This window comes from Platalea leucorodia (assembly GCF_965183815.1).
Source record: "Platalea leucorodia genome assembly, contig: HAP1_HAP1_SCAFFOLD_532, whole genome shotgun sequence".
NCBI lineage: Eukaryota > Metazoa > Chordata > Aves > Pelecaniformes > Threskiornithidae > Platalea > Platalea leucorodia.
The window spans coordinates 18,040-31,052 of NW_028121069.1; the positions used below are offsets into that span (position 1 = coordinate 18,040).

Here is a 13,013-nt window from a genome sequence, read left to right on the forward strand (position 1 = left end):
GGGAGGGTCCCGGGGGGGGGGGGGGGGGGGAGGGGAGGGGACCCCGGGGGGGGGGGAGGGGACCCCCGGGGGAGGGGGGGGAGGGGTCCCCGTCACCAGGTGGGGGGGCCGAAGCGGGCCACCAGCCGCTCCTGCGCGTCCAGGTCCTTCTGCACCTTCCGCCGCATGTAGAAAATGGGGCAGTCGCGGCTGGGGGGAGACGGGGACGTTGGGGACATCGTGGGGGACACGGGGACATCGTGGGGGACACAGGGGCGTTGGGGACGTCGAGGGGGACACGGGGACGTTGGGGACATCGTGGGGGACATGGGGATGTTGTGGGGGATGTCATGGGGGACACGGGGACGTTGGGGACGTTGAAGGGGACACGGGGACGTTGGGGACATCGTGGGGGACGTTGGGGACATCGTGGGGGACACGGGGACGTTGGGGACGTCGAGGGGGGACACGGGGATGTTGGGGATGTTGGGGACATCGTGGGGGACAGGGGGACATTGGGGACATTGTGGGGGACATGGGGATGTTGTGGGGGACGTCATGGGGGACACGGGGACGTTGGGGACGTCGAGGGGGACACGGGGACATCGTGGGGGACATGGGGGCGTTGGGGACGTCGAGGGGGACACGGGGACATCGTGGGGGACACGGGGACGTTGGGGACATCGTGGGGGACATGGGGACATCGTGGGGGACACAGGGACGTTGGGGACATCGAGGGGGCCAGGGGGACGTTGGGGACATCGTGGGGGACGTTGGGGACATTGTGGGGGACACAGGGACGTTGGGGACCATCGAGGGGGGACACAGGGACATCGTGGGGTACACGGGGACATTGGGGACGTCGAGGGGGACATGGGGACGTTGGGGACGTTGGGGTCGTCATGGGGGACATGGGGACGTTGTGGGGGATGTCTAGGGGGACAGGGGGACGTTGGGGACGTTGGGGACATCGAGGGGGACACGGGACGTTGGGGACATCGAGGGGGACAGGGGGACATCAAGGGGGACAGGGGGATGTCATGGGGGACATGGGGACATCATGGGGGACAAGGGGACGTTGGGGATGTTGGGGACATCGTGGGGGACATGGGGACATCATGGAGGACATGGGGATGACGTTGGGGACATGGGGACAGCGGGAGGGGCGTTGAGGGGACACGGGGATGGCATTGGGGACAGTGGGGGGACATTGGGGACAGTGTTGGGGACAGTGTTGGGGACGTTGAGGACACAGGGATGGCGTTGGGGACAGTGTTGGGGACATTGGGGACACGGGGATGATGATGGGGATGTTGGGGACATGGGGACAACGTTGGGGACATGGGGACGATGTTGGGGGACGTTGGGAACATGGGGATGGTGTTGGAGACGTTGGGGACAACGTTGGGGACGTTGGGGGACATGGGGACGTTGGGGACAACATTGGGGACGTTGGGGACATGGGGACGATGTTGGGGACATTGGGGACATGGGGATGATGGGAACGATGTTGGGGGACGTTGGGGACAGTGTTGGGGGACATTGGGGACGATGTTGGGGACGATGTTGGGGGACGTTGGGGACATGGGGATGTTGGGGACATTGGGGACATGGGGATGTTGGGGACATGGGGACGATGTTGGGGGACGTTGGGGGACAGTGTTGGGGACATTGGGGACGATGTTGGGGACGATGTTGGGGGACGTTGGGGACATGGGGATGATGTTGGGGACGTTGGGACATGGGGATGTTGGGGACATGGGGACGATGTTGTGGGACGTTGGGGACATGGGGATGTTGGGGACGTTGGGGACATGGGGACGTTGGGGACATTGGGGATGATGTTGGGGGACGTTGGGGACATGGGGGACGTTGGGGACATTGGGAACATTGGGGACATTGGGGATGTTGGGGACGATGTTGGGGACGTGGGGGGACGTTGGGGCCACAGGGCAGGCGATGGGTGACACGGGGTGACGCGGGGGTGACACGGGGTGACGGGGGGTGACACGGGGTGACACGGGGTGACGGGGGGTGACGGGGGGTGACGCGGTGAGGCGGGGGTGACGCGGGGGGAGGGTCACCTGGTGCAGAGGACGTCCTCGTGCAGGGAGCCCTGGCAGCGCTGGCACTGGCTCCAGAGGCGGGCGAAGCGCTCCTCCAGCCCCGCCAGGCGGGAGACCTGCGGGCGCAGGGTGAGGGCGCCACCCACGGCGCCACCCCCCCGCCCCACGGCGGGGAGCACCCTGCCCCACGGCGGGACCCATGGCGGGGACCCCCCCTGCCCCACGGCGGGGAGCACCCTGCCCCACGGCGGGACCCATGGCGGGGAGCACCCTGCCCCACGGCGGGGAGCACCCTGCCCCACGGCGGGACCCATGGCGGGGAGCACCCTGCCCCACGGTGGGACCCATGGCGGGACCCCCCCAGCCCCACGGCGGGGACCCCAGTGTCTGGGACCCCCATGGGGGGACCCCAGCACCCAGCCCCACCCTAACCCTAACCATAACCCCCCCTGCCCCACAGCAGGGACCCACAGAGGGGACCCCAGCCCCACAGCAGGGACCCACAGCAGGGACCCCCCCCTGCCCCACAGAGGGGACCCAGAAGCCCAGGACCCCCATGGGGGGGGACCCCAGCACCCAGACCCCCACCCCAGCCCAGGGGACCCCCCCCCTGCCCCACAGTGGGGACCCCAGCCCCACGGCGGGGACCCACAGAGGGGACCCTGGCCTCTGGGCCCCACAGTGGGGACCTCAGCCCCACCACAGGCCCCCCCCCCTGCCCCACGGAGGGGACTCAGGAGCCCAGAACCCCCGTGGGGGGGGACCCCAGCACCCAGACCCCCACCCCAGCCCAGGGGACCCCCCCCCTGCCCCACAGCGGGGACCCCAGCCCCACAGCAGGGACCCACGGCGAGGACCCCAGCCCCACCACAGGCCCCCCCCTGCCCCACGGAGGGGACCCAGGAGCCCCAGGACCCCCGTGGGGGGGGACCCCAGCCCCCAGGCCCCCCCCCAGCCCCACAGAGGGGACCCCCAGCCCCACGGCGGCGCCCGAGCCCCCCAAAACCGCGCCTGCCCCCCACCTCTTTCTGGTAGAGCTCCGACTCCTGCTGCCGGCAGAAATCGCACACCGCACCTGGGGGGGGGGGGGGGGGGGAGAGGGGAAACGGGGGGCGATTGGGGCCCGATCCTGCGTGGGGGCGGGGGGCGGGGGGCGGGGGACCCCGCGGGGGGGGCCCCGTCATTTTTGGGGGGTCCCCGCTCACCGTGGTGGGGCAGGACGGCCCGGCACCCCACGCAGGTGCTGCGCTTGGTGGCGAAGGCCAGCAGCCCCCCGACCTTGGCCGTCAGCACCGTCTTGCAGCGCGTGTGCTCCCCCTCTGCGGCGGCGGGAAAAAGAGGGGTCGGGGGGGGCCCCCCAAAACCCCCCGACCCCCCCAAAACCCCCTGACCCCCCCCCAACCCCCCCCCCCCCGGGACCCCCCAAACCCCTCGGGACCCCCCAAACCCAGCCCCATCCTGCTCCAGGGGCTCCCCTTGGTGGTGGGGTGCTGGAGGGGGGCCTGGGGAGGGGGGATTTGGGGGAGCTGGGGGGGGGATTTTGGGGTCCCCCGGGGGATTTTGGGGTCCCTGCGGTGGATTTTGGGGGGTCCCAGGGGCTCAGGGGGGATTTTGGGGTCCCTGCAGTGGATTTTGGGGTCCCCCGGGGGCTCAGGGGGGATTTTGGGGTCCCTGCGGTGGATTTTGGGGGGTCCCAGGGGCTCAGGGGGGATTTTGGGGTCCCTGTGGTGGATTTTGGGGGTCCCCCGGGGGCTCAGGGGGGATTTTGGGGTCCCCGCAGTGGATTTTGGGGGGGTCCCAGGGGCTCAGGGGGGATTTTGGGGTCCCTGGGGGGGGGATTTTGGGGTCCCCTGGGGGCTCAGGGGGGATTTTGGGGTCCCCTGGGGTGGATTTTGGGGTCCCTGCGGTGGATTTTGGGGTCCCCCAGGGGCTCAGGGGGGATTTTGGGGTCCCTGCGGTGGATTTTGGGGTCCCCCAGGGGCTCAGGGGGGATTTTGGGGTCCCTGGGGGGGGATTTTGGGGTCCCCCGGGGGCTCAGGGGGGATTTTGGGGTCCCTGGGAGGTTTGGGGTCCCTGGGAGGTTTTGGGGTCCCTGGGCGGTTTTGGGGTGCCGGGGGGGGTTTGGGGGTGCCGGGGGGTTTGGGGTGCCCCCGGGGTTTGGGGGGGACTCACGCAGGAGGACGCTCTCGGCCCGGCCCTCGCCCAGGATGGGACCGAGGGGGCATTGGGTGCTCAGGGGGGGATTTTGGGGTCCCTGGGAGGTTTGGGGTGCCGGGGGGGGTTGGGGGTGCCGGGGGGGGTTTGGGGGTGCTGGGGGGGGTTTGGGGGTGCCCCCGGGGTTTGGGGGACTCACGCAAGAGGACGCTCTCGGCCCTGCCCTCGCCCAGGATGGGACCGAGGGGGCTCTGGGTGCTCAGGGGGGATTTTGGGGTCCCTGGGAGGTTTGGGGTCCCTGGGAGGTTTGGGGTGCCGGGGGGGGTTGGGGGTGCCGGGGGGGGGTTTGGGGGTGCCGGGGGGGGTTGGGGGTGCCGGGGGGGTTGGGGGACTCACGCAGGAGGACGCTCAGCCCTGCCCTCGCCCAGGATGGGACCGAGGGGGCTCTGGGTGCTCAGGGGGGGATTTTGGGGTCCCTGGGAGGTTTTGGGGTGCCGGGGGGGGTTTGGGGTGCCGGGGGGTTTTTGGGGTGCCGGGGGGGGTTTTGGGGTGCCGGGGGGGGTTTGGGGTGCCGGGGGGGGTTTTGGGGTGCCCCCGGGGTTTGGGGGGACTCACGCAGGAGGACGCTCAGCCCGGCCCTCGCCCAGGATGGGACCGAGGGGGCATTGGGTGCTCGGGGGGGATTCTGGGGTCCCTGGGAGGTTTGGGGTCCCTGGGCGGTTTTGGGGTGCCGGGGGGGGTTTGGGGGTGCCGGGGGGGGTTTGGGGGGTGCCGGGGGTTTTGGGGTGACTCAGGCAGGAGGACGCTCAGCCCTGCCCTCGCCCAGGATGGGGCCGAGGGGGCTCTGGGTGCTCAGGGGGGGATTTTGGGGTCCCTGGGAGGTTTGGGGTGCCGGGGGGGGTTTGGGGGTGCCGGGGGGGGTTTTGGGGTGCCGGGGGGGGTTTGGGGGTGCCGGGGGTTTTGGGGTGACTCAGGCAGGAGGACGCTCAGCCCTGCCCTCGCCCAGGATGGGACCGAGGGGGCATTGGGTGCTCAGGGGGGGATTTTGGGGTCCCTGGGAGGTTTGGGGTGCCGGGGGGGGTTTGGGGGTGCCGGGGGGGGGGGTTTGGGGTGCCGGGGGGGGTTTTGGGGTGCCCCCGGGGTTTGGGGGACTCACGCAGGAGGACGCTCTCGGCCCGGCCCTCGCCCAGGATGGGACCGAGGGGGCATTGGGTGCTCAGGGGGGGATTTTGGGGTCCCTGGGCGGTTTTGGGGTGCCGGGGGGGGTTTGGGGTGCCGGGGGGGGTTTTGGGGTGCCCCCGGGGTTTGGGGGACTCACGCAGGAGGACGCTCTCGGCCCGGCCCTCGCCCAGGATGGGACCGAGGGGGCATTGGGTGCTCAGGGGGGGATTTTGGGGTCCCTGGGAGGTTTGGGGTGCCGGGGGGGGGTTGGGGGTGCCGGGGGGGGTTTTGGGGTGCCCCCGGGGTTTGGGGGACTCACGCAGGAGGACGCTCTCGGCCCGGCCCTCGCCCAGGATGGGACCGAGGGGGCATTGGGTGCTCAGGGGGGGATTTTGGGGTCCCTGGGAGGTTTGGGGTGCCGGGGGGGGGTTGGGGGTGCCGGGGGGGGTTTGGGGGTGCCGGGGGGGGTTTTGGGGTGCCGGGGGGTTTGGGGTGCCCCCGGGGTTTGGGGGACTCACGCAGGAGGACGCTCTCGGCCCGGCCCTCGCCCAGGATGGGCTCGAAGATGCGGAGCAGGGGCTTGGCCAGCTGCTGCTCCAGGTAGTAGCGGGTGTCGATGGGCAGGCTGTGCTCCAGCGCGTAGATGGGGTCCTGCGCGGGGGCGCCCCGTCACCCCAACCCCCGCCACCCCCCTGGCACCCCAACCCCCGCCACCCCAACCCCCGCCACCCCCCGGCACCCCCCTGTCACCCCCCGTCACCCCCGGCACCCCAACCCCCGCCACCCCCCCGGCACCCCCCTGTCACCCCCCTGGCACCCCCTGTCACCCCCGTCACCCCAAATCCCCCACCACCCCCCGCCACCCCCAGCACCCCCCCGTCACCCCAACCCCCGCCACCCCAACCCCCTGCCTCCCCCCGCCACCCCCCGGCACCCCCCTGTCACCCCCCGCCCACCCCCTGTCACCCCCGTCACCCCAAATCCCCCGCCACCCCCCGCCACCCCCAGCACCCCCCGGCACCCCCCGTCACCCCCCTGTCACCCCCGGCACCCCCCTGTCACCCCCCAGCACCCCCTTGGCACCCCCGGCCCCCCCCCGGCACCCCCCCCGTCACCCCCTGTCACCCCCAGCACCCATTACCCGTCACCCCCCTGTCACCCCCCGGCACCCCCAAGCACTCCCCTATCACCCCCAGCACCCCCTGTCACCCCCCAGCACCCCTGTCACCCTCTGTCACCCCCCAGCACCCCCCCATCACCCCCAGCACCCCCCACCCAGCACCCCTGTCCCCCCATGTCCCCACATCCCCCCGTGTCCCCCCTGTCCCCCATCCCCCTGTCCCCCCGTCCCCATGTCCCCCTGTCCCCCCCTGTCCCCCCCATCCCTGTGTCCCCCCCATGTCCCCATGTCCCCCCCATGTCCCCATGTCCCCCCCGTCCCCCATGTCCCCATGTCCCCATGTCCCCCCATGTCCCCGTGTCCCCCCCATGTCCCCCTGTCCCCCCACTGTCCCCATGTCCCCCCCATGTCCCCCCGTCCCCGCACTGTCCCCATGTCCCCCCATGTCCCCATGTCCCCCCCTGTCCCCCCGTCCCCCCCACTGTCCCCATGTCCCCCCATGTCCCCGTGTCCCCCCGTCCCCCCCCTGTCCCCCCCGTGTCCCCATGTCCCCCCCGTCCCCATGTCCCCGTGTCCCCATGTCCCCCCCCGTCCCCATGTCCCCGTGTCCCCCCTGTCCCCCCCGTGTCCCCATGTCCCCCCCATGTCCCCGTGTCACCCCCCTGTCCCCCCCCCGTCCCCCCCCGTCCCCCCGCGCCCCCACCTCGGACTTGGTGTAGGCGGCCGCCCCCTTGGCGCCGGTGACGATGACGTAGGGGACGCGGTCGCCCAGGCTGGGGGCGCTGCCGGGGTCCCGCTGCCGCATCCTGGGGGGGGGGGGGGGGCACCCATGGGTGGGGGCGGCCCCGCTTTGGGGGGCCCGGGGGGCCCCGAGCCCCCCCGCCTGGGGACACCCACCCGCGGGGGCCCAGTGTGGGGGGCCCAGTTTGGGGGTCCCCAGTTTGGGGGTCTCCTGTTTGGGGCGCCCAGTTTGGGGGGCAATTTTGGGGTCCCCATTTGGGGGGGCCCAGTTTGGGGGTCCCCTGTTTGGGAGTCCCAGTTTGGGAGTCCCAGTTTGGGGTCCCCAGTTTGGGGGGCAATTTTGGGGTCCCCATTTGGGGGGCCCAGTTTGGGGGTCCCCTGTTTGGGGGCCCAGTTTGGGGGGCAGTTTTGGGTGCCCAGTTTGGGGGGCCCAATTTGGGGGGCCCAATTTGGGGTACCAGTTTTGGGTGCCCAGTTTTGGGGTGCCCAGTTTGGGGGTCCCCAGTTCGGGGGGCCCAGTTTGGGGGTCCCCAGTTCGGGGGGCAATTTTGGGGTCCCCATTTGGGGTGGCCAGTTTGGGGTGGCCAGTTTGGGGTGGCCAGTTTTGGGTGCCCAGTTTGGGGGGGCCCATTTGGGGGGCCCAGTTTGGGGGGCAGTTTTGGGTGCCCAGTTTGGGGGTGCCCATTTGGGGGGCCCAGTTTGGGGTACCAGTTTTGGGTCCCCAATTTGGGGGTGCCCAGTTTTGGGGTCCCCAGTTTTGGGTGCCCAGTTTGGGGGGCAATTTTGGGGTGCCGCTTTGGGGGTCCCCATTTTGGGGTGCCCATTTTAAGGTGCCCGTTCGGGGCTCCCCATTTTGGGGGGCCCATTTTAGGGTCTCCATTTTGGGGTCCCCATTTCAGGGTGCCTCTTTGGGGGTCCCCGTTTTGGGGGGCCCATTTTGGGGTCTCCATTTTAGGGTCCCCATTTTGGGGTGCCCATTTTAGGGTCTCCATTTTGAGCTCCCCATTTTGGGGTGCCGCTTTGGGGGTCCCCGTTTTGGGGGGCCCATTTTAGGGCCTCCATTTTGAGCTCCCCATTTTGGGGTGCCTCTTTGGGGCTCCCCGTTTTGGGGGGCCCATTTTAGGGTCTCCATTTTGGGGTCCCTGTTTCAGGGTGCCTCTTTGGGGGTCCCCGTTTTGGGGTGCCCACTTTAGGGTGCCCATTTTGGGGTCTCCATTTTAGCGTCCCCATTTTACGGTGCCCATTCAGGGCTCCTCATTTTGGGGGGCCCATTTTAGGGTGCCCATTTTGGGCTCCCCGTTGCGGGGGGGCCTCTTTGGGGTCCCCACGCGGGGGAGGGGGGGGGGGTCGGGTTTTGGGGTGCGGGGGGTCCCCCCACCTCTCGGCCAGCTGGACGTGGGCCTGGGGCGCGGCGTAGGCGCTGGCCGCCCTCGTCAGCTCCTTGGTGATGACGAGCTGGGAGACGTCGACGCGGTTACAGAGCAGATCCGAGATCACCTCCTGCGCGTGCGCCACCGCGCCCTCGGGGTCCCTGGGGGGGAAACGGGGTTCAGGGGGGCCCCCACATCGCCCTGGGGGGTCCCTGGGGGGGTACGGGGTCCCTGGGGGTCCCTGGGGGGGATATGGAGGGGCTGGGGGGCCCCCAAAGGCCCCGGGAGGTCTGAGATCACCTCCTGCGCGTGTGCCACCGCGCCCTCGGGGTCCCTGGGGGGAAAACGGGGTTCAGGGGGGCCCCCACATCGCCCCGGGGGGTCCCTGGGGGGGGTGGGGGGGGATATGGGGTCCCTGGGGGGGATATGGGGGGGCTGGGGGGCCCCCAAAGGCCCCGGGAGGTCTGAGATCACCTCCTGCGCGTGCGCCACCGCGCCCTCGGGGTCCCTGGGGGGGAAACGGGGTTCAGGGGGGCCCCCACATCGCCCTGGGGGGTCCCTGGGGGGGTACGGGGTCCCTGGGGGTCCCTGGGGGGGATATGGGGGGGCTGGGGGGCCCCCAAAGGCCCCGGGAGGTCTGAGATCACCTCCTGCGCGTGCGCCACCGCGCCCTCGGGGTCCCTGGGGGGGAAACGGGGTTCAGGGGGGCCCCCACATCGCCCCGGGGGGTCCCTGGGGGGGTACGGGGTCCCTGGGGGTCCCTGGGGGGGATATGGGGGGGCTGGGGGGCCCCCAAAGGCCCCGGGAGGTCTGAGATCACCTCCTGCGCGTGCGCCACCGCGCCCTCGGGGGTCCCTGGGGGGAAAACGGGGTTCAGGGGGGCCCCCACATCGCCCTGGGGGGTCCCTGGGGGGGTACGGGGTCCCTGGGGGTCCCTGGGGGGGATATGGGGGGGCTGGGGGGCCCCCAAAGGCCCCGGGAGGTCTGAGATCACCTCCTGCGCGTGCGCCACCACGCCCTCGGGGGTCCCTGGGGGGAAAACGGGGTTCAGGGGGGCCCCCACATCGTCCCGGGGGGTCCCTGGGGGGGTACGGGGTCCCTGGGGGTCCCTGGGGGGGATATGGGGGGGCTGGGGGGCCCCCAAAGGCCCCGGGAGGTCCGAGATCACCTCCTGCGCGTGCGCCACCGCGCCCTCGGGGTCCCTGGGGGGAAAACGGGGTTCAGGGGGGCCCCCACATCGCCCCGGGGGGTCCCTGGGGGGACAGGGGTACCCCCAAACCCCCCCCCAGCGTCCCTGGGGGGACAGGGGGACCCCAGAAGCCCCCCCAGTGTCCCCGGGGGGACAGGGGGACCCCCAGTGGTCCCCAGAAGGGACAGGGGGGTCACAGAGACCCCCCGCCTCCCCCAGCCCCCCAGGGCTGCCCCTGCCCCCCCAGGGCGTCCCCTGTGCTGTCCCCCCGGGTGGCCCCTGTCCCCCAGTGTCCCCCTGTCCCCCCAGTGTCCCCTGTCCCCCTGTCCCCCAGTGTCCCCCTGTCCCCCAGTGTCCCCCCGTCCCCCCAGTGCCCCCTGTCCCCCAGTGTCCCGTCCCCCAGTGTCCCCTGTCCCCCCAGTGTCCCCCCGTCCCCCCAGTGCCCCCTGTCCCCCAGTGTCCCGTCCCCCAGTGTCCCCTGTCCCCCCAGTGTCCCCCCGTCCCCCCAGTGCCCCCTGTCCCCCCAGTGTCCCCCTGTCCCCTGGGTGTCCCCTGTCCCCCAGTGCCCCACTGTCCCCCCCATCCCCTGTCCCCCAGTGTCCCCTGTCCCCCTGGGTGTCCCCCTGTCCCCCCAGTGCCCCCTGTCCCCCAGTGTCCCCCTGTCCCCTGGGCATCCCCCTGTGCCCTGGGTGTCCCCCAGTGTCCCCCTGTCCCCTGCATGTCCCCTGTGCCCCTGTCCCCCAGTGTCCCCCTGTCCTCCCATGTCCCCTGTCCCCCCAGTGTCCCCCTGTCCCCCCAGTGTCCCCCTGTCCCCCCCATGTCCCCTGTCCCCCCCAGTGCCCCCCCTGTCCCCCCATGTCCCTGTCCCCCCCGTGCCCCCCCGTCCCCCGTGTCCCCTGTCCCCCCGTGCCCCCCCCGTCCCCCGTGTCCCCCTCATGTCCCCTGTCCCCCAGTGTCCCCCTGTCCCCCCATGTCCCTGTCCCCCCCAGTGCCCCCCTGTCCCCCAGTGTCCCCATCCCCCTGGGTGTCCCCCGTGCCCCCCCGTCCCCCGTGTCCCCCCCGTGCCCCCCCCGTCCCCCGTGCCCCCCCCCGTGTCCCCTGTCCCCCCGTGCCCCCCCCGCCCCCCGTGTCCCCCTCGTGTCCCCTGTCCCCCCGTGCCCCCCCGCCCCCCGTGCCCCCCCCGTGTCCCCTGTCCCCCCGTGCCCCCCCGCCCCCCGTGCCCCCCCCGTGTCCCCTGTCCCCCGCTGACCGGTGGAGCAGGATGCGGCGCAGGCAGGCGGTGACGAGGTTGGCGGCCAGGGGACAGTTGTCGCGCCGCACGGCCTCCAGCCCCCTTGCAGTCCAGTTTGTCGTGCGCCTCCGCCCGCGAGGAGAAGCAGAGCCCGGCGTAGCGCTTCTTGCTGATCAGCAGGTAGGGCCAGTAAACCTGGCGAGGGGGCAACCTCAGCGCCCAGCCCCCGCCGGGGGAGCCCCGGGGACACGGGGAGCTCCCAGGGACCCCCCCTGGGGACACGGGGACCCTCCTGGGGACCCCCCTGGGGACATGGGGACCCCCGGGGACACGGGGAGCTCTCAGGGATCCCCCTGGGGACACAGGGACCCCCCCTGGGGACATGGGGACCCTCCTGGGGACACGGGGACCCTCCTGGGGACCCCCCTGGGGACATGGGGACCCCTGGGGACACGGAGAGCTCTCAGGGATCCCCCTGGGGACATGGGGACCCCCCTGGGGGCACAGGGAGCTCTCAGGGACCCCCCTGGGGACATGGGGACCCCTGGGGACATGGGGACCCTCCTGGGGACCCCCCTGGGGACATGGGGACCCCTGGGGGCACCGGGAGCTCTCAGGGACCCCCCTGGGGACATGGGGGACCCCCTGGGGACACGGGGGACCCTCCTGGGGACCCCCCTGGGGACATGGGGACCCCTGGGGACACGGGGAGCTCCCAGGGACCCCCCCTGGGGACATGAGGGACCCCTGGGGACATGGGGACCCTTCTGGGGACATGGGGACCCCTGGGGACACAGGAACCCCCCCTGGGGACATGGGGACCCTTCTGGGGGACCCCCATGGGGACATGGGGACCCCTGGGGGCACAGGGAGCTCTCAGGGACCCCCCTGGGGACATGGGGACCCCCTGGGGACACGGGGAGCTCCCAGGGACCCCCCTGGGGACATGGGGACCCCTGGGGACATGGGGACCCTCCTGGGGACACGGGGAGCTCTCAGGGACCCCCCTGGGGACACAGGGGACCCCCCCCTGGGGACACAGGGACCCTCCTGGGGACACGGGGAGCTCTCAAGGACCCCCTGGGGACATGGGGACCCCCCCCTGGGGACACAGGGAGCTCTCAGGGACCCCCTGGGGACACAGGGACCCCCCTGGGGGACACGGGGACCCCCCCTGAGGACATGGGGACCCTCCTGGGGACATTGGGCCCCCCCTTGGGGACACGGGGGACCCCCCCTGGGGGACACAGGGACCTCCCAGGGCCCCCCTTGGGGACATGGGGCCCATCCCAAGGACATGGGGACACCCCCAGGGACATGGGCCCCCCCCGGGGACATGGGCCCCCCCTTGGGGACACGGGGACCCCCCCTGGGGACACGGGGACCCCCCGACCTTCTCGAACTCCAGCTTGATGGGGGGGGGGAAGTGGCTGGAGACCCAGGCGGCCGCTTCCCGGCCCAGGGCCATCGCCTCGGCCACCGTGGCCACCCCCAGGCGGCACATCACCGAGTCCGTGTCCCCGTACACCACCTGCGGCGCGCCTGCCGTCAGGGCCCCGGCACCCCCAAACCCCCCCGGGACCCCCAAATCCACCCCGGGGACCCCCAAAAAACCCCAGGACCCCCAAACCCCCCCAGGACCCCCCTTGGTGGCCATGGGGAAGCCCTGGGCCAGGCAGGATTTGCTCCCTTGGGGACCCCCCCCCGGGACCCCCAGCACCCCCTGGGGACCCCCCAACCCCCCCCGGGACCCCCCACAAACCCCAGGGTCCCCCAAAAATCCCCCCGGGACCCCCAAACCCCCCCGGGACCCCCCTTGGTGGCCATGGGGAAGCCCTGGGCCAGGCAGGATTTGCTCCCTTGGGGACCCCCCCCTAGGACCCCCACGACCCCCTGGGGACCCCCCAAATCTCCCAGGGACCCCCCCAAAACCCCCTGGGGACCCCCACAAACCCTAGGGTCCCCCAAAGTCCCCCCGGGACCCCCCAAACCCCCCAGGACC

General features: G+C 72.3%; 1 protein-coding gene across 1 annotated transcript; it reads right to left on the minus strand.

Moving 5' to 3' along the window:
• Positions 1-65: 65 nt before the first annotated feature.
• On the minus strand, positions 66-12,553 carry POLD1 (DNA polymerase delta 1, catalytic subunit; the record flags this gene model as incomplete). Its single annotated transcript, XM_082339203.1, is given in 10 exon segments — positions 66-189; positions 2,064-2,161; positions 3,068-3,120; positions 3,251-3,364; positions 5,879-6,011; positions 7,184-7,286; positions 8,600-8,752; positions 11,030-11,112; positions 11,114-11,206; positions 12,405-12,553. Coding segments are annotated over 10 exon segments (1,076 nt in total), but the record flags the coding sequence as incomplete, so codon positions are not given.
• Positions 12,554-13,013: the final 460 nt, after the last annotated feature.